Below are 21,911 nucleotides of genomic sequence, written 5' to 3'. Positions count from 1 at the left end.
TTATTTTTTTTGTACAAAGGTTAAGTGAATATTAATGTCTTAACTCCCTTGGCATCAACTGCCAAGATTAGTTTCTTGAGGATGTGCACAATGTGGAATCATAAGATTTCTAGTCTAGATTAATAGAATGTTATTGCCCGTTCCAGATCAGGAAACAGTTGTATATCTCAAAGAATTTTAAGTGTCACGGAGTGCTGGAAGAAGTTACTTTAAAATTATGTTTGTGGGCCACAGATGTAAAGGTGCCCAAATTCCCCCTGGCCGCCATCCATAGAAAGGGATATGCCTGAAAATCTTGCTTTTCAGCCTGAAACTGCTCTAGAATAAACAGAAGCTTTTGTGCTCTTTTTGTCATTGCTCTTAGTGTCCTGGACTGTGTGTCTGTCTGTCTAATCCATGGATTGTTTCACCTTTCATAAACATGAAATGGAGATTTCTTTATTGTGATGTGCCATATTTTATTACACAAACTTGTGTTTCTTAAGCACTTGATCTTGAATTACTTTGCCTTTAAAATAACAAAGCATTACTGCTAGCTACAGTATGTTGGCAAAGCCATTGGGTTCTGCTGATCTTTTACACTTGTCAATATAAATAGGGTTTCAGCTATATGTGTATGTAGGAGAAGATCATGTTTAAAAAAACTGGTGCTTGGAATGTAACTTTCTAGACAGTTGGAATGTGGAGCAGTTTCATTAAAGGACAGATAAATTGCATTTCACTGGAGGTGTCAAAATGTTTTTCTCCAAGGCTCCTGTTTCTGCCTGTGGGAGAACCTGTGTTTCATAAAACTAGCACTAAAATTTAAGAGGCAGAAACTTGTTTATGCAAAGTTGTATTACCCCCTTTTTTCTCTTTTGCATTAATAATGGATGAATATCCCATTGGAGGAGGATTTTTCCAACCTTCTCGCGCAGTAGCTGCTCAAAGCAATATGCAGCTGTTTGTCTAAAACGGGACAGGTCTGTACAGGCTTTCGTTGATTCTGTGTGGTCAGTCCCTTCTTTGCTTATTTGCATATTTGCATATTATTAATTATATTGCCAGCCAATACAAGTAATGCTATGCTAGGATTAGACGGGGACAGGGCATGGCTCTCATTATTGCAAAATAGAAATCTTTTACAGCAGGGATACATAAAAGATGTTTGCAGAAGGTGTTCATCTTATTTCACTATGAAAATCCATTTGCAGTCAACAATCCGTTTTACACCAGAGGTGAAGTTTTTAAAATGTTTATTCTGCAACATTTTGCATACTGATTTTTAAATTTCCATTTGTCACTCTCAGGGACTGCAAATTAATGTTTTTTTGTTTTTAAATGATCACTGATGTAAAACTGATTTTAAGTGCAAAATTGAAACCATCAGGATAGCTTTCTTCTACAGGAGGAAAGAAATAAAAACCTGGACCACATTGAGTGCTTTCCTAATGGTGGAGAAAACGCTAGTGTAATCTTGGGTGTTCAGAAAATCATATCTAAAATGATTGTGTATAATTTTGAATCTCTCTTCATATTCCCCATATTGTCAATGGTAATTTTTAACATTGAAGAAGTTGGCAGTCTAGCAAAATGTATAATGTTTATGATCACAAGCCTTTCCTATGTATATAAATGAAATATACTACAGTTTTTCAACCAGTTTGTTATTGTTGCTTGTCTTTTAGTAATTGCAAACTTATCACAGCAGGCTCAGCTGCCTGTTGCTTGGGGATTTGTGCAACTAAAAAAACAAACAAGTTCCCAACACAGTGCTGGACATGACAAAACCAGTGTAACCTTCTGCTACCGAATAGACAAACAAATATGGCGGTGGGGGGGGTTGTGTTTTCAGGCTGAAACCACTGATGTGACACATTTAAGCGCTTATGTTCTATTTAAGTTTACTTCCATTGCACAAAGAAGATTCATTTGGATAATAATTCAATTTCTAAAGCTGTTGAGCTGGGACTCCCTGATTTTTCTAGGTACACTGGAGACTGAAAAAAAACTATATCGCAAAATAACTGCTTAAAGAATTCAAATAATGCCTAAACTTAACGCAATGGCATTACATCACCTTAAAGGAGAACTAAACCCTAAAAATGAATGTGGCTAAAAATGCCATATTTTATATACTGAACTTGTTGCACCAGCCTAAAGTTTCAGCTTCTCAATAGCAGCAATGATCCAGGACTTCAAACTTGTCACAGGGGTCACCATCTTGTAAAGTGTCTGCGACACTCACATGCTCAGTGGGCTCTGCGCAGCTGTTGAGAAGCTAAGCTTAGGGGTTGTTGCAAATTATCAAGCAGAAAATGAGGTTCATCTGTAATATAAGCTGATGCTACAGGGCTGATTATTCCATTCTGATGCTAGTTGCACTGGTTTCTGTGCTGCCATGTAGTAATTATCTGTATTAATTACTAATCAGCCTTATATTGTGACATTTCTATTCTATGTACTGTATATTGTGAGTGGGTCCCTAAGCTCAGTAAGTGACAGCAGCACAGAGCATGTGCAGAGAATCAGCAGAAAAGAAGATGGGGAGCTACTGGGGCATCTTTGGAGACACAGATCTTTACTGATGAAGGGCTGTGGTTGCCTTGGGCTGGTACAGAAGCCCAAAACATAATGAACAACATTTCTAACCTACTTCTTTAATTATGCTTTTGTTCTTTTTAAAAGCGGACCTGCCACCCTTACCTTAAGATTCTGCTGCCATGCTAATGGACACTTCGGAAATCAGTATTTCCGAAGAGATAGCTAATAATCCAATTACACTGTCAATCAAAATGAATCAACTCCGCCTCTATGCCTTAGGCATAGAGACGTCTCCTAGTAATTCACGTCATGGCTTCTTTCAGTTCCCCTCCCCAGTTCAAGTTAAAGGAATTGTTCAGTGTAAAAATAAAAACTGGGTAAATAGATAGGCTGTGCAAAATAAAAAATGTTTCTAATATAGTTAGTTAGCCAAAAATGAAATGTATAAAGGCTGGAGTGATTTGATGTATAACATGTCAGTCAGAACACTACTTCCTGCTTTTCAGCTCTCTTGGTTTACACTGACTGGTTACCCTGGCTACCAGGCAGTAACCAATCAAAGACTTGAGGGGGGGCCACATGGGTCATATCTGTTGCTATAGAAACTGAGCTAAATACTGAGGATCAATTACAAACTCACTGAACAGAAATGTACCATGTGGCCCCCCTTCAAGTCGCTGACTAACTCAGAGTTATAGAGCTGAAAAGCAGGAAGTTGGATTCTGGCTGTTTTATTAGACACCTGTTCACTCCAGCCTTTATATATTACATTTTTGGCTAACTAACTATATTAGAAACATTTTTTATTTTGCACAGCCTATCTATTTACACAGTTTTTATTTTCACGCTGAACTGTTCCTTTAAGAATCTCTCACAGTTTAAATGGGAACGCACACACGTCACTCTGCAATAGACGTGCATGTCTAATGTCAGCATGCATTGTACTATATTGTATGCGTGTCAGTCCATTTATTGTGCATGCACAAGACTTGGTGGTGCAAGACTGACATCATCGGGAAAGATGGAGGATCAATATGGCGCCTTCCTCCCCAGTAAATACAGCGGCAGATTGTGTGCTAAAGGATGCACTTACAGAGGTAGTGGAGATTTATCATAGCTTGTTGGAAGATGCTGATTGCCTTTATTAAGGTGTTTTTTATATACATAGGAGGTGACAAACCCACAAACAATAAAAGATGAAAACCAGTTGTAGATGCAGTTGCAGAATATCTTTTCATCATACTGAAAGTTAAATTAAAAGTGAACAATTCCTTTGAAGGTTAGAATTGGGAAAGAAAATAAAACGAACCTCTACTCTCAATTCTGGACAGACTACTGCTATTTGTAAAATTAAGAGATAAGCAAAACACCAATAATACACATAGGAATTTATTTTTACAAAAAGCAAAATACCAAGGCAAGGTTTCATTGCAATCACATTATCTGAATACCTGTAAAAGACTTCTTTTCTTTGCAGATATGAGACCTTTTATCCCATAATAATTTATGAATTCCACTTTATGGAAAACTGTAGGTGCCAATATTTTTGGATAACAGATCCCATACTTGTATTAGTATACAGAAAATTCAACAGGATTAAATGCTAAAAAAATTGGTGCAACAGAATTTGAGAATCACAGGATCACATAGCAAATATAATAATAATAATAAGATACAAAAAGATGGATAGAATAGTAGTAGTGGAATTTAATGTAGGCTACTTTATACAATAAAGTATGCACAACAGTTAGAAAATTACAGTGGGCTCTTCATTTCTTACAAATGGTCACAAGAGGGCAGTGTAATACAAGTGTGAGAAGACCAGCAAGTTCATACAATGCTTTCTAGTAAAACCTAGGAACAGCAACAAATAGAGAGGGGGAACAATCCTTTAGGGTGTGGGTCCCCAACAGTTTACCTGTGAGCCACATTCAAATATAAAAAAGTTTGAGAGAAACACAAGCATGTAAAAGGTTCTTGGGTGTGCCAAATAAGGGATGTGATTGGCTATTTGGTAGCTCCTGTGGACTAGCAGCCTACAGGAGTCTCTACTTGGCAGTACACCTGTTTTTTATGCAATTAAAACATGCCTCCAAGCCAGGAATTCAGAATTAAGCAACTGCTTTCAGGCCACTGGGAGCAACAGCCAAGGGGTTGGTGAGTAGCATGTTACTCCTGAGACACTGGTTGGAGACAATTGATTCAGGGTGATCCCACCCCTGGTTCCACATCTAATCGTGATATTTGCTCCACCTGATAAAACAATCGTACCCTAAGCTCCAAAGGTAGAGTTAATCAAGACGAGCAGAGCTGTATCTGAGGCAAATTACACCTTAATCTATCCACCTGTCAAGTTATGTACAGCAGGGCTCTGTACTGGGTCATTTCTTTTCCCTTTTATTTTAACAAAGATCAAGTATAACATTTATGGATGCCTTGTCTCTAAATGACAAGAACCTGAAAGGCAAAGTAAAGGCTGTATCACTGGGGTGTCAAAATGTTAGGCATGTTTTATCTGTGCTGGTGCTCCTTGTCAGAAAAAAACTGCACCAGATGAGGGAAAACTAACAGTGCTGCAACATCATATTATATACCTTTTCCAGGCAATCCAAGTGCTGACTGACACTCATGCATGCTCAGTATAGTCTGAATATTCTAATCTGGCGTAAATAGGTTATAGGGGCCTGGACCATGGGGTGTGCACATGTGAGGTGTGGCACATGGAGGTAGCAGGCAGGCCAGTGGGAGGGGGCTACAATGCTTGCAAGTTACTGCACAGGTTTATAAATTATAAATGCCTGGGAAGTAAGTAAATTGGTTGCTCAGTGCTCTGGTAAGGTCCTCAAAGACAACCAATTTTTGCGGAATCTGACCAATCTGTCAAATTATCGTGAAGTTAGTGGGAATCGAATGATCGTACATCTTACGATCCTTTGTCCGACATCTGTCAGAAAATTGATTGCCAGGTTAAAAAAATGTTATCGGTCCCAGTGCAATCTATCTATGTTTGCAGGGCCAAGCAGGCAGCTACCCTTCAGTTTTGCTGGCAATATCGCCTGAAATGGTCTTTTTAGTTGATGGACACATCGTACATTTAAACGATCGTTTCCAGACAATCTTGGTCTCACGATAACGAAAAGATCCTTTAAAGATCTTTACATCTATGGCCAGCTTTAGGGAGGAACTCCACGATGCGGCTGGAGCTGACACGTCGGCATGCGACGAAATGCATGTGACGTGTCGGATGTTCTGAAGCTGCGTTTTCATCCGACAGTTGGATAAATGCAGTCTCCTTCACTTCCTGTTATCTTCAGAACATCCGACACATCACATGTGTTTGGTCGCATGGCGAAGTGTCGCCTCCAGACGCATCGTGGAGTTCCTCCCTTCGTTTTTCTCTGGGCCGGTGTAGTTTTTTCCAAAAAGATCACCAGTTGAGGTAAAAAAAACTTTATTTTTTTTATTTTCATGTCCCCAGTGGACTAGTCTGTGTCTTGTTTGAATATGAATGTATTAAAATTATGACTGATCTTTTTACCTGAATCTGCCTCTTTTACATACTTTAGGGGACATATTTATGATTACACCCAGAGCAGTGTTTATGATATAAATGAATTTCAACATTCATATACATTTGTGAATATAATTTTACTGCCAAAAAAAGGAAATTTTGTGTAAGATGAATAGCATATTTTTACCGTTGCAGCAAGACAAATATGGGTGAGATTCCCTTTTGTGCACAATTCCGCCCACTGTGTCTCTTCCAGCCTTATTGTAAATAGCAGCTCCTTCACCATAGTGGCTGTACAGTATATGTATGTGTTGGCTATATACAGTGTTATATAATATGCCATGTTATTATTGTTTTTATTGCAAAGTTATGTTTGCCACACACACCAAACAAATATATTAACAACCACAAATACTTTGCAATAGCTTTCCCACCTCCTCAGCCAAAAGTTCATAAAAAGAATCAAAAGGCTTTCCTATTCTCTCAATGAGGTGGGTGATATGAACACTGTTCACAAAAGCTGAGTATATACTGTTAATGATTCAGCTACCAACAGTGGAACTGATTAAAGGAGGCAGACATAGGGTTCACTGCTAGCTCAATGGGCTTATGGAGGCAAATAAAAGGGTTGGGGGGTTATCTAATTCTTTTCACAGTATGGTACAGGCAAAAAGCATAGGTACTGTATGCAAACAGGAAATTAGGTTGTGAGATGCACAGGGGTTGATACAGTACATACGTGGTCCAGCAAGTAGAAGGACTTCATGTCCAGGAATTTTCATTTTTAAATGGAGATAAATTATGGAGGATTTGCTTTGGCGCCTGAGGGGCTGCAATGAAGAAACCTAAAGGGCAATTTCTTCCCATAACAAATATAGTACCTATAGCACTATGGTTTGTGCTGCTTATATATACAGAAAAACATCTGTAAAGCTGTTGAAATATAGACGTGGGTGTTTAAAGGGGTGGATCACCTTTAAGGTAACTTTTATTATGTTATAGAACGGCCAATTCTAAACAACTTTTCAATTGGTTTTCATTATTTTTATAGTTATTTTTCTTCTGACTCTTTGCAGCTTTCAAATGGGCATCGCTGACTGACTCCTTTCTAAAAAAACAAACAAATGTTCTGTAAGGCTACAAATGTATTGTTATTGTTATTGTTACTGATCCTTCTATTAAGGCCCTCTCCTATTCATATTCCAGTCTCTCATTCAAATCAATGCATGGTTGCTAGGCTAATTTGGACCCTAGTTGCCAGATTGGTTAAGATGCAAATTGAAGAGCTGCTGAAACAAAAAGCTAAATAACTCAAAAACCACAAATAATAAAAAAATGAAAACCAATGACAAATTATCTCAGAATATCACTCTCTATATAAAAGTTATTTCAAAGGTGAACAACCCCTTTAAGTGTCAGATGATGTGTGTAAATTGTTCATCTCTTTTTTGCCCCTCCACAAAGATGCATTAACCCCAAAATGTTAAGAACAATCTTTAATCAATATCACTCAATGCCTTGCACCTTCTTTGTCTGTGTAGCTCAGTGTTCCTATTTTCTCTCTTAGTTGGTCATGTAAAACATCAAAAGGTAAAAAATATCCGGCAACTAAAAATGTATCCATAAAAGACAAAAAAAGTTTATTCAGATTATAATGTTAAAAAATACATACAGACCCCATGGTACTCCGCATTTCATACCTACCGGAACTTATTCAGGAATAAGTACCATGAGCTCATAACCCCTTTCCAAACCACACCTTTTTCTTAAAAAAAATCACACACATAAGAAGAGCCTCAAGGTTTATTCATGTCCTAAATATATATGAAAGAATGTTTGTAGTAATTATTATAAAGTGATCCTACTCTAGATGGGCAGCCTAATGTCTAAACAAATATAGTAATGCAATGAAATAAAGCTGAAGCACTCACCTATGGCTTCACATTGTGATTTAGTTTGGTACTGGCTAAATAAAATCAGAATGTGCAGTATGTTTATTTATTTGGATGACTTTATTGACACATTAGTAAACCAGAACTGGGGTGAGGCAGAGAAGGGTAAGAAAGGCCTTTGCAAAGAGAAGGTTTTGAAAGACATACCTCCATATGTAATAAATGACGCTAAGTATGCAGTAACACATAGCAGGTGCAATAACACATAGCAACCAGTAAGACATTTGCTTTTAAACAGGTGACCAGTAAAAGCTACATTCTGATTGGTTTGTATGGCTTAATGCACCTTTGCATACTTAGTAGGGGGCATTTACTACAAAATGCAGTGTGAAGTGCGAAAGAAAGTCTACAGTAATTTGTTCACTACTTTCTGCTCTTTTTATGTTGTCACGAGTCTCTGCACTCTGTTTGGAATATTCAAATAGCACTGCTTCCATAAATAATTTTTAAAAATTCCACATTAACAAGTACATTCACCCCAGACAATCATATAAAACATCCTAAATATGCTGAACAGTTTGATGCCCAATATGCATAGGATTAGCAAAATATGTACCATGTAAAGGCCTCACAGTTAATACAGAATTTAGAAATTGTTTTGTCGTCACTTCAGCTACTGCAAAATCATTTCCACATTTTATGTGGAAAAAGCCCCCAAATGGAAGGTGACTCCAGAAGACCATTTTTTGAAGAAAATTCTTGCACTCCATACGCTATGGCTCACATAACAGTCGTATTTATGGTGGTTAACCAATTATTCTTCCATGGCAGATAAGCTGTCTCATCATCCTCTAAACAAAACCGATTTGTTACTTATGATCCCTATGAGCTTTCTAGTACAGGTATGTGATCTGTTATCCAGAATGGTCGGCACCTTGAGTTTCCTGGATAAAGGATCTTTCTGTACTTCATACCTTAAGTCTACTAAAAAATCAGGTAAACATTAAATAAACCCATTAGGTTGTTTTTTCTTCCAATAAGGATTATCTTATTGGAAGATCCCAAACCTGTATAAGGAAGTATTCTGGCAGTTCCATAAAAAATGATTGTGAAACGAAAATCTTCTCAATATTTTTATTCATGAACAGTTTTATCAGAATATTTTAAAAATACATTATTATTTTCAAAGGGTTCTGGTTTAAAAAAAGGTATTTTAAATAGTGACTTTATTTTGTATCTGTTTTTAAATAATCAGTTTTCAAAATAACAAATTGTAAAGTATTTCTATATTTAATTTTTAATTTCTGTAATTGTTCTGGACAATGTAAAGCAGGTATAAGCTACATATGGGATTCCTCATATTGCCCATACCTCATATAACTACCACTATAGGCATGCAAGTCTTAATATCTAAGAGGCAGACTTATTTTATAGCCTATTTTATAATATCCGCTCCAGTCCTGTAATCACTAAGAATCTTGACAGTTCATTCTACATTGCATGGCAACATTTAAAACCAATGTGATCCTGAAGTAAATGGCCTCAACATCTGTTAAAACAGGAGACATGAAAGCAGATTGTGAATGTCCTCTAAGAAACCATGTAGTCAATGTGGTTAATGTTATTAATTAGGTGTGAGGAACCCCAATGTAAGCAGACTGGTATGTTTATTCAAATTAAACTTCATTCAGAGCTGTGTCGATTTAGATGGACGTCTCTCATCTATTACTCTGCTTTCTTTGTTTTCCTCTTTCGCGTTCCCTCATTATGTTCCTCTTTGGATTTTCCAGCCGAATGAGATACATCATGGTCATCATGATGGTGATGATGGTTTCCGTGGTCATCGTGATCACCGTTGGCAGCAGCAAAAAGTACATAACAGATACCGGACTCAAATATAGCAAATGGGGAGCCATGAGAGTGAGTGGCTGTCATGTAGATCTGTATTAGGGAAATAAAGTAAGACCATGGTTCTTATTAACATGATGGTTCTTTATAAGATGTCTTAGAGCAGAGATCCCCAACCAATGGCTCATGAGCAACATGTTGCTCTCTGACCCCTTGTATGTTGTTCCCAGTGGCCTCAAAGCAGGTGCTTCTCTTTAAATTCTTGACTTGAAGTCAAGGTTTAGCTGCATAAAAAACCTATGTACTGCCAAACAGAGCCTCCTGTAGGCTGCCAGACCATATAGGGGCTACCAATAGCCAATCACAACCCATATTTATCATTCCCAGGAACTTTTTGACTGCTTATGTTGCTCTCAAACTTTTTTTACATTTGAATGTTGCTCACAGGTAAAAAAAAGATTAGGGACCCCTGGCTTAGAGGATCACATTTATGTGATAATAAAGTAAACAAGTTAACTTTTGGCCATACCTTACAGACTGCCATGAAGAGAGTGAAGAAAAAGATAAGGTAGGCTTTGGAGATAGGAAGCCAATGAGCCTGTTGTAAGGTGAACAAGATGGCGCCATACAGACTGGCCTTAGTTGGACTGAAAAAACAAAAATAAGTGAAATATCATTAGGTGGGGAAAATTACAGGATCATTTCTCTAGAGTTGCTACTGAATATAACATACTCACAAAGACATATGGAGAATCTCATTTGTCTCTGGCTTCCAGACTCCACGCAAGAGCTGCTCTAGGTTGGACATCAGGGCCACTCCAGAGCCTGAAAGAAAAGTAATGACAAGCTTCCAAATTGGCATTTTATTGAAATATACAGTTATTGCATTGATTGTTATATACTTATTTATAATGATGCACCAAAAGTTTAAGATTCGGTCGAATAAGTCCAGTGGTTTAAAATAGCGTTAAGGGTTCGAATTTGGCCACAACTAAATCCTGCACAAGAAGACTAGGACAACATTTGAAATTATAGATAAACCCTATTTACAAACTTGAATAGGTTGAGCTTGATTATGCAACACCATCACTAAAGATGAACTGCATCTCCCATCAAATTTAAAAATTTTAAATAAAATGTATATTGTATTTTATGTTTTTGCTGTGATACTAGGGACATACCGGAATATAGTCTTTATTTGGTGTGGTTGGTATATGTTTTATGCTGGCCATAGATGCAAAGATCTTCCCATCTCCCGACCTGACACTAATAAATCAGATCACATAAAGTACAAAAGAACAACAGATGTTCTGCCCCTGACAGCAATAGTACAAAAGTTATGTCCGACAAAAGCTAGTGACAGTCTCCCACTGAAAATCGGACGATCGGCAATACATGCAGAGATATTATCGGCAGCCGACAGAAATCTTTTAACCTGTCCGACCGACCAAACGACCGATCTCCGCCAGATGAAAAATGTACGAATCCTCGATTCATACAATCGGATCTTTTCGTCTATGGCCAGCTTTAGTAACAAACCGAAGCAAAAGTTTCAGGTTTCCCAATGACCATTTTCCATGGATGAGGCACTTTTTTTCATACATATTCAAATGTAGTCTGGGTTATAAAAATCACCTTTTAAATACACAGGGAGTCCGTTATTACCTTTCTTTGTAAATTAAGCAATTGTATGTAAAAGAATGCCACTGTGCTGTAAATAAACTCTTTAAACCAGGCAGAATTTATCTGGTAGCTTGGTGGGTTTCTGGGCAGGTCAAGGGAACGATTTAACCTCAAACGTTCCCTGCTAATCAGTCAGTTGCAACTCGATTCTGATTTGTGCTAGGAAGTGCAACTCCAGAACTACAGGATACAGCTTCAATGACGATTCGATTAGGATAATTTTCTTTAGCGGTATACTAGATGCACATTTAGCTTCTCTAAAATCTAAGGACAAGAAAATGTGACTTTCAGAACCACAGGATATTCCTTAAATGTGTGTTTGATTAAAATGTGTCTCATCAGATGTATTATTATAAATGTCCCTGTATGTTCTTAAATTTCAGAAAAGCTAAAATATATACAAGGTCAGATATATTTTATCTCTGAATTCCTCAATAGGGAACATTCTCTCTTCAAAATGAATCTCTGATCCTTTTGGAGCATTATTCAGTCTAGCCTAGTTCTGGCACTTAAGGGCCAATGCCCAAACATGGTGCACTTTTGCCCTCCAATTTGTGCCTCTATCTTATCCACCCAGTAAGATTGTAAGCTCTAAAGACAGGACCTCCTTCCTATTATGTCTTTTACCACATGGCACTTCTCTGTATATTTATACTTATTTATTATTTTATTTTAATTATTTTTTTAAAAGCACAAGGCCGTAAGCAGTGTGTTTTTATACAGGCCTCGGAACTCCAAGGTGACTTCTAATATCATTATATTTTGCAACAGGGATACTTATTTATTATAATACGTTTCATTGGGTCATGTGACAGAATTGACAGAATTAAGCTCCAAATATAAATGATTACATCACTAAGCACCGTATATAAGGATATCATTTACAGGATATTCATGGCTCTTGTGTATTATGCTGTATATGTATATTATTCTCTGGGTAAAGCTGCAAGTTCATATTATTTGTATGTGTTTAACACCATGCAATACATGGAGCAATAAATGCATTAAAACATAGAATCATAGAATAAAAGATAATGATAAAAGATGTGTAGTTTATTGCAGGTCAAAGCTGCTGAATGCTACAGTAGAATATGTGTAAAGACCCTAATGCTGTTTCAGGTAACAAACACAGATCAGCACTGTATTGTTGGATTTAGATCTCACCTTTGACCCATCCGATCAGTACCATGATGACCCAGCCATGATGGTAGTGATGGTGTGCGTGATGGATTCCCATGGCAATCTTGCGAACACGAACCACTTCCTTCATTCCAACGAGGACAAGCTTTACAGGCAAGAAGCTAACAATCTTATAGAAAATATTTAAGGGGCAAAAGAAAGTCAAGTACCTAGAATAAAGGAGAGAAAGGAGTTAATACTGACATAAACACACCTTTAAAGTGCACCCTTATGCATTATATGGAATCTATAATCCAGAATGCATGGGACCTGGGGTTTTCCACATAAGGGGTATATTTTTATTTTGGATATCCATACCTTAAGTCTATTAAAATAGCATGTAAGCAAATAAACCCAATAGTATTGTTTTGCCCCCAACATGGATTCATGCAGATTGGTTACCATCAAATACAAGTACTGTTTTATGAATACAAAGAAAAAGAAAAATACTTGCTGAAAATAGACTACAGCAATTGTGAGATTTCTGGGATCCGTACAAGAGATCCCATACCTGTACTACAGAGATAGGCACATATTCATGCAGCAGGATTATTCATTAGCCAAGATTTCACTTACCATACAGCTGAGGCCAAAAGGATATTGGCATTATTGCTGAAATAGTGAATGGGAGATTCTCCTAAAAGCACATCTGCGAGAATATAGCTTCCAAAGCAGTAGAGCATCGCACAGAGCCAGGAGGCTACTGGACTTCGTTTGGAAAGATCCACGGCACCTGAATGAAAAATATTAGGAAAAAAACAGAAACGGTGTCACAGAAAAGAATATGATTTAACAACTGCATACAGCACTAGTACTGCATCTAGAGATGCACTGAATACTAAAACATTGGATTCCTCAACCAAAGATTTTGCTAATTGAACATTAATCTGCATATTCAAATGTGCGTCTGAAATTTTTTTATAAATATTGTCACCTTCAGTACATCGTCTGTGCTTTATAATTTGTCTACCCATTTTACATATTCTGTATCCTGACATAATAATTGCTATATTTGAAATTAGTTGTGTTGCTACATAATAACAGCTACTCAGTGAAGTGGTAAACATTAGAAAAAAAATGATATCTTGTAATCATACCTATTGGTTGAATATTGGGATGTTCTTATGTTATGACCAGGACCAACTAAAGTCAGCTATACATAGCCAGATGTGCTCGTTTGGGCCTGGTTTGGCCACCAACGTAATTGGTCAAATCAGGTTGATCCGATCGTTAGTCCTAAGGTGGACTAGATGCCTACAGAGATGTGCTCCTTGTTCAACAGGATTTTCTAATCTGTCTGATAGATATCTGGCAATTTTTGACCAGTCAGGCAAGAGCGTTGGTGGGCCCCATACCATAGAGTCAACAACTATTTTGTTGCCTAGGTCTGGAGGGACAGCAGATTTATCAGCCCTTTATGGCCATTTTAGGAGCTAGGCTAGATTTCCTTGTATTAGTTATGTTTTTCATTCTTTAACAGGTAATTCAACACAGAAATGCAGACAATGTGCATGACTAGTGTCTTATTAGGCTTCAAAAAAAATAGACTGGATCAGCCCCCTGTAGCATCAGGGCAGTAGCAAAATAAATCCTAAGCAGACAATTGCAAGTCTGATGAAGGAGAGTCAGCTGAAACCTTGCAGCAACTGGCAAGGGGTGCAGGGAAGTTACAGAAAGCTATGTCCAGGTGCAAATCTCGGCTGACACTCACTAATGTGCTTTGCCATATGTACACTATTTGTCACATTTGAAAACGCTGAAACTTGCCTGTCGGTTCTAAAAGTGCAAGCACCTGCTCATGTATAATTTTCATCTGCAAGCATTTGTTTAAATGTAGCAAATAATTTAAAGGTATAAGTCCCAGTAATGTGTCTGGCTTTATCCTCAAATTAAAAAGACACAAAATATGTATCAAACACTTGGTAAGCTTCATCCTGTGCAGTTGTACTTGTCGCTATTTAGGGAGGATATGTTCCAATCTAAAGCAGCACTTTCTAAGCTGATATATCTGATGACCCTTAGGCATGCAAGCAGCTGTCAGAATGGAATACATATATTAACAAAGGCAAGACTCCTTGCTAAACTGGTAAAATTTCTTACAACCCCACTCTTCTTTGATGTGATTCCTCCTGATAAAGGCATGGCTTGAACATGGTGGTGAGACCCTTCAAGGTAAACAAATCTTTGTTGATAGAAATGTCTTTCTATAAAGGGTCACTAAAACCCTGACACAATATGATTTCCATGTGTAACACACATTTACGAGGAATGCTATGCTTATTTCTAAAGACAGCAGCCCTCTGCAGATAACATTATGGCCCACTGATTGCCATACCATAGCTACATTTTGGGCACCAGGTTAACAGGTCTGTTTGCCACTTAATCTGTCATTCACATAGATATATCACCACTAGCTTGGACACCAATGTACACTTAATTGTAGGTTCCCATAAAGATTCCCTTAAAGATAGCCTTGCTACTTAAATATAGAGAATTTTACACATAAACGGCCCCATCAACTGCCTTTTGGCGCATATTGGAAGCTGGCTTTACATGGATAGCAGTTATGATACTTTTTGAATGTATGCTAAAGGCAATTTTGGACCAGGCATTCTAGGGCCTGCCAGAGAGCTTCATTTCCAAGGACCATTCTTACAGCAATTACAGGTATGGGATCCGTTATTTGGAAACCTGTTATCCGGAAATCTCCAAATTATGAAACAGCTGTCTCCCATAGACCCCATTTTATCCAAATAATCAAATATTTTAAAAATGATTAACTTTTTCTCTGTAATAATAAAGCAGTATATTGTACTTGATCCAAACTAAGATATCATTGATCCTTATTGGAAGCAGAACCAGCCTATTGGGTTTATATAATGTTTACATGATTTTCTAGTAGACTTAAGGTTCAAATTATGGAAAGATCCGTTATCCGGAACACCATACATCCCGAGCATTCTGGATAACAGATCCTATATTTAGTGATAAATATAGTATTATAGGTCTAATGTAGGCTTAAGTTGTAAATAAGAAAGGAGTTACCACCACCCTTTGAAGTAAAGTTAGGGTCAAGCCAAGGTTCACACTGTGTGAAATGTTGCAGCAATTTTGACTGCTGACTGGGCAAGCGGCAGGTCTTATTTGTACTGCATAGAAATTTGCAAATATCTGCATGAATAACCCTCCTAGGGGATGCAGACTTCAAGAAGTAAAGCTGAGACAGACAGATGATCCTTGGCATACAGTTATTTATAGGAGATAGGTCAATAGAGGAGCTAGCTAACTGAGACACCTGTCACTGGTTGTCTGAATAGAACTGATAGAAAGAAGGCAACATCCACAGGGTGTACAGTCACAAGTCATAGTTTAACTAGTCATACAACGTATATGAGCTTGTCCCATGTTAGTATTGCTACCGTGTGTACACTGGGGTACATGCACAATTTATTACAATAGTAATATTCTTTTTTGGTGCAGGTGTGGCTGCTGTTCATGTGTGATTGAGAAAGAGAACCTAATTTGTAAGATGCACCTGGTCCAGTACTGATGTGAATGATGAACAACCCATGTGAAAGCACTGTGTAGTATGAATAAACAATTGGGTTCTTAAATGTGTCCGTCTGGCGTACCAACAGTGCATGTTTTTAAATATCCACATAGCAGCACAGATCCGTAATCCGTTAGTAGCACAACTGTCTTCATTTCTTAGCTCGTGTGCTGATATCCAGAAAATAGTTTGACCAGTGCTATTGGTAAACATTTACTTTGGAATTTAGATGATCTCTGGCAATAGATTTCATTTTACCATTCAGCAGTCTGATAGAAAAATCTCAGTTTAGCAGATGCCAGGAGAACACTACAGCCAATAATGGTCTGGGGCTGTTTTTCATGGTTTGGGATTGGGCTCCTTGTTTGATTGAAGCAACCCCTAAGCATTCAGTTATATTCTTGACAATTCCATACTTTGTGAGAAAGTCAGCTAATTGCACTTGCAAATGAGTGAAATCTTCAGGAAATAAAATCAGTCATCAGTGTAATATTGCATACATAATATAGTATTCTGAAAGTTTCTAAGACAACATATTTACATATGTCAAAAAAGGGTGGGATCAATAACTAACAGTCTTATCAGACTTTCTCCATGTGATGTGGGGCGGGACCCATTATTGCATCTGATAATGTAACAACAACTAAGAGGTGTAGCACAGGCAGATAAGGAACTACTTTAAGTAGAAGTCCTTATTCTACCCCTACCCCTCTTGTAGATTGCTTCATTAAAGAGAAAGCATGTCTTGCATACAGAGAAGTATGCTTGCTTGTAATTTACATCTAAAAATAAGATCCAGTATTGTTTGCCTGGGCAGACACAAAAAAAGGCACTATTAGTCTATGAGCATCATGGAAGTTACTCCTCCAACATATTTAAAGCCCTAAATAATGTAACATAAAGTACTCTTGTTTATAAAAATAAATACAGGGAGTGACGTTCTGGGCATACATGATTAGCAATAGTCAGCCATGGATTTGTGGAAAGGCCACAAAGACCTTGGCCAAGGGTGGCAGGATTCTAGATGCTGCCTGTGCCACATATATTTTGGGGACTATAGGGGAAAAAAAAGGAGCACAATCAACATGAAGGTTTCACCATGAGCACAGGAAAGGTTACCATGCTGAATGGGAAGTTTAATAATTCACTGCCAAGTGAGGTGGCAATGTATTATTTTATGGTAGTACTTAGCTCATGTGTGATGCAACTCTGGAAGAATTAGTAGGTCTGACCAAGTAACTAATCTAACTTGCACTTTTGGTTTAGGAAGTGTTTTGTTTCTTCTGTGGTCAAAGCTTTTGTTGTTCTGAAGTTCAATACATACACATTATGGAAAGTGGGATCAAAAGCAGCACCCTTTGTGTATTTAAACATTAAATGAAACCAATTGAGTTGGTTTGTCTATAATAAGGAAATAGTTTGGACAAAATGGAGTCTATTATAGATGGCTTTTCTGTAATTGATAGCTTTCTTGATAATGAGTTTCCGGATAATGGATTCCATATCTGTATCACACAGTTAGCAAAGTACTTTTGGTTCTACGCTATGTTACTGGTCCTTTAAAATCTGCCAGGTCTTCTTATCTAACCCAGTCTTTTACATCCTGTTTGTGAGATATTATCTGAATAGGATAATAATCTGGCTGTTTGCAGGAGGACATGCATTTTGGGTTGCTAATTTCAGTTGCTGTGAATGTAACATCAGACCTAAATGCAAGGGCATATTTGGACCTTTGCCCTTCCCTGGCTGAAGGCTTACTTGTGAAAGCTGACACTCCTGGTCTGTGTACTAAGGGCTGAACGGGCATGGCTTGAAAGTTGCATGTACATTTTCCTGCAGCTAAGTAAACATTACATTATTTGCAAAAGGGAAGGGGCATTCTTATTATACACTACTACAATACTCATGCAAAGTCTCACTGAAAAAGTATAATGTGTAGTTCTATAGCACATATACAGTGTGTATATATATATATATATATATATATATATATATATATATATATATATATATATATATATATATGCAATTGAATTGCCTAATTCAGGGCCACTGGTTTGATTTTGTGACTGATAGCATTTATTATTATTTTTATGTAGTGCCTACATATTCCACAGTGCCTATCACACATTATGCTTACATTTTTTAGGAGCCAATTATCCTATTTGTATGTATCTGGAGTGTGTATGGAAAACAAAGTACCCTGAGGAAACCCATGCAAGTACTGGGAGAACATACAGATACAACATTAAGGATTAATTTTTCGGATTATTGGATGAAAACCCTGACTTTAACGGATTATCCAGCGCAAGATCAAGATATCAAAAAACAACTTCAGCGACATCTGCCATTGACTTCTACATGACCTTGGCAGGTTTGAGATGGAGTATTTTCGCATTCTGATTTTTAGAAGCTTTGGGGTATAATAAATCTCTAAAAATGCAAGGTTTTTGTTCCACGAAAAAAAAAAAACCTCAACCAGATAAGTTTGAGGTTTAATAAATGGTCTCCTAAGTGATCAATTACAATGAATGAAAACTGTTAGTATTAATTTACGCACTAGAATAACTAAATCAATTTTTATTAAAAGGGATGGTATAGCCCCAAAAGGGATGGTTAGACTTAGTATGTTTGATCAATGGCACTGGATTGCTGTATGATATTTCCTAGAAACATCTACCCAATCAGTTAAGAAGAAGACCCAGCCCTCTGCACTCAATAACCCCAAATCCACGTGTCTGGTGTATGCTAGTGGCAGCACATGTTTTTTATCCTGGGGAAGAGGTGAGAAGTCTCCCAGAGCTGGGCCAAATAGTGTTGGTGCCCAAAGCAATACTACTTGGCCCAGCACCCTGCCTGCATGCCAAAACAGGCCAAGATGTAGCCTTTCAACAGTTGCCCAGTGGAAAAGAGCAGGTCAGTTAAGACAGTAAATCCATTGGGCCAGTGATCATGCATTTACCAGTATGTCTTATCTGAATAAGCTGGATTCTAAGCAGAGTTCAATTCTTATTTAGATGACATGAGGCAAACACATATTCGGTTGTCAGACAGCTTGGTTGAATCTGGCCATATTGGCTAACTGTAACCTTCCATGTGCACCCAGCTTGTGAACGTTTCCATTTTGTGTTCAGGTTCAGTCACAATATACATACCCCACTCACTGACTGCTATTGATATGATTTATAAGAGAATGAGTGCATGCTTTAACACTTATGTTTTCCAAAGTTGCCGTGTTCTGCTACTTTGTTGTGCTAGTGAATGTGGAAAGGCACCCAATCTCATTGCCATAAATTGCATCTGACTTTAACGGACATCAGTTAAGTACCGTAATGAACAACTGTATGTGATTATGTTTGACATTCTAATGAAACATGCATACAAAGTGCAGAACAGCAGAATGCCGGTCTCATAACATTCTTAAAACGTGTGACTTCTCTCTAAAAAAAGCAACTTGACTGATTCAGCAGTTCATATTCAGCAGTTCATTCATTTTCAATACAATTAATACAGTGCAGCAGTAAAACTAGAAACATCAGTAAAACTAGAAACATGTACCATGGAGATATATACAGGTATAGGATCTGTTATCTGGAAACCCATTATCTAGAAATCCATTATTCAGAAAGCTCTGAATTACAAAAAGGCCATCTCCCATTGACTCCAGACTAAATGATTTCATTTCACACAAGTACCTAGTTATACGTAATCCCAACTAAGATATAATTAATCCTTATTCCTGGCAAAACAAGCCTATTAGGCTGATTTAACATTTAAATTATTTTAAGTAGAAGTATAAAGTATAAAGATTCAAATTACAAATTTATCTGGAAAACCCCAGATCCCAAGAATTCTGGATAAAAGGTCTCATAACTGTACTTCAAATTAAAGAGGAAAGCTAATGAAAAAAAACAGGGGCAGCTGATCCTTGCTCACCCTTTATTATTATTTGTACTGATGTGTACTAAATGCCTAATATAAATGGGAATTGCACGTCTTGTGGTTTTCTTGAGGCTGTGTAAAATAATGAATAGTCAGAGGAGAGAGTAACAATTCATCAATTGTGTTCCCTTTGTAAGATCTCTATAGCCATAAAAGGCTAATCCTTCAGCTGGTCTAAGATGAGCAAGTTTCTAAAAAGAAAAGAGCGCAACACAAACCATGAAAAATAACAGATTTGAATGTAGCTCTCCCAAGCTGTTTTAAGAAAGCAAACGCTTGCCCCAAGCACATCAGGGTTGTTGCATTCACCACTCACCTGGTTCATACTTCAGGTACAATATGGAGATGATATAATATGCCACATCAAACAGAGGGAAAACAGGCAATTTAGAGAAGGAGGCAGCCAGGTCGTCCAGGCTGAGAGCAGATAACAGCTCCATGCTGTGCTAGTGTCCCCTTATTGTGGCTGCAGACAAAGAAGGGACTTGCACTACAGAGATGGTTCTTTGAGGGATCTGACAAGCAGCTCGTGTAGGATTCCCTGTCCCCACGCCTTCCCATTTACTGTAAAAATAAACTCACTGCTGTGCCTGCTATATTTAGATGCCTTCAGTCTCAGAGAGGCCACGCCACTGGTGCTTGGAGGGAGGGGTGTAGCTGTCAGTTTAGGCAAACTCTGCAACTGATAAAACGTGATGGCAGATAAAAAGCAAGTATTCCACCTAAACCACATTTTGAATACGGAGCCTGATACTCGTTTTGCATTGTCATTTTGCTGTTTTTATGTGAGAAGAACCCCTGCCATTTCCTAGTAGTCTCAATTACATAGTAGCCTTTCCGTAAATGATCCTGTATAATTAATTTCAGACTGCATTTTAATTCATGTTCTCTATACCTGTCCTGTGCTACTGCAATGCCCTGATTATATCTTTAATAAAACTATTTTCCCATTTATAATGACACTGTAAGACAGGTGTCAGTGGGATGCTGGGATTTAATCCCCCCCCCCAAGGAGCCCCAATGATGTTGGGGGCTCAGGTCAGGAGACATCTCTAGCTTATACAAAACCTGTACAAGATCCCACACACACAAAATATGTCTATACTACACCCTACTGTATGTGTAAACTTTCATGAGAGAAAAAAAGTGAAATAAAAGTCTCTACAACAGGTAAATAACAGATAATATAGATAACAGATAATATTTTAAAAAAAAATGGTGACAGTATAAAAATGTACTCAATTTTTCGTTGTATATTTGACAACGCCATGGGTTATTATAGAAACACATTTGATGTGTATGCTACTGGAGAAAGTGTAAGTGGTTATGCCACCAGACTAGACTTTTACAAATGATGAAAGGAAGGTGAAGTAAAAGAGCAAGCAATGAAGTCTGGGATGTCCTAGTGTCTATACACCTTATTATAGCTCATCTCCAAACGGTGTGCCCCCATATAAAAAAACGATAACTGTAAAAAATGAATTGCTTTCTCACTTCCCTTGCTAATAAGAATTCTTAGCCATATGCTTACTGACATGCATGCTGACTCCACTTGGATCATGATTAAAGCCATTGACAAGCCTCAGCATGGAGGTGAGATGCCACAAGGTCCTTTGTGCGGGATAAGCCTTAATTGATTTATAATATTGATTAATTGATTAATAAAACAAACATGTAAAAAAGAATGAAAAGTCAATATGTCTAGTACCAGATAATTGCTCAGCATTAATTAAAAATAAATAGTGAGATGTGAGCTTGAGTCAACACTAAAGCCAAATCCCCA

General features: G+C 37.6%; 1 protein-coding gene across 1 annotated transcript; it reads right to left on the bottom strand.

The window, feature by feature from the left end:
* Nucleotides 1–9,048: 9,048 nt before the first annotated feature.
* On the bottom strand, nt 9,049–20,679 carry tmem38a.L (transmembrane protein 38A L homeolog). Its single transcript, NM_001086065.1, has 6 exons — nt 20,445–20,679; nt 13,213–13,369; nt 12,622–12,806; nt 10,512–10,599; nt 10,304–10,421; nt 9,049–9,867 (listed from the first exon to the last, which is right to left on the bottom strand). The coding sequence occupies exons 1-6, from the start codon at nt 20,566–20,568 to the stop codon at nt 9,652–9,654; spliced, it is 888 nt and encodes a 295-aa protein (NP_001079534.1). The 5' UTR covers nt 20,569–20,679; the 3' UTR covers nt 9,049–9,651.
* Nucleotides 20,680–21,911: the final 1,232 nt, after the last annotated feature.

This window comes from Xenopus laevis, chromosome 1L, assembly GCF_017654675.1.
Source record: "Xenopus laevis strain J_2021 chromosome 1L, Xenopus_laevis_v10.1, whole genome shotgun sequence".
Lineage (NCBI taxonomy): Eukaryota > Metazoa > Chordata > Amphibia > Anura > Pipidae > Xenopus > Xenopus laevis.
This window is presented reverse-complemented; position numbering and strand designations above follow the sequence as displayed.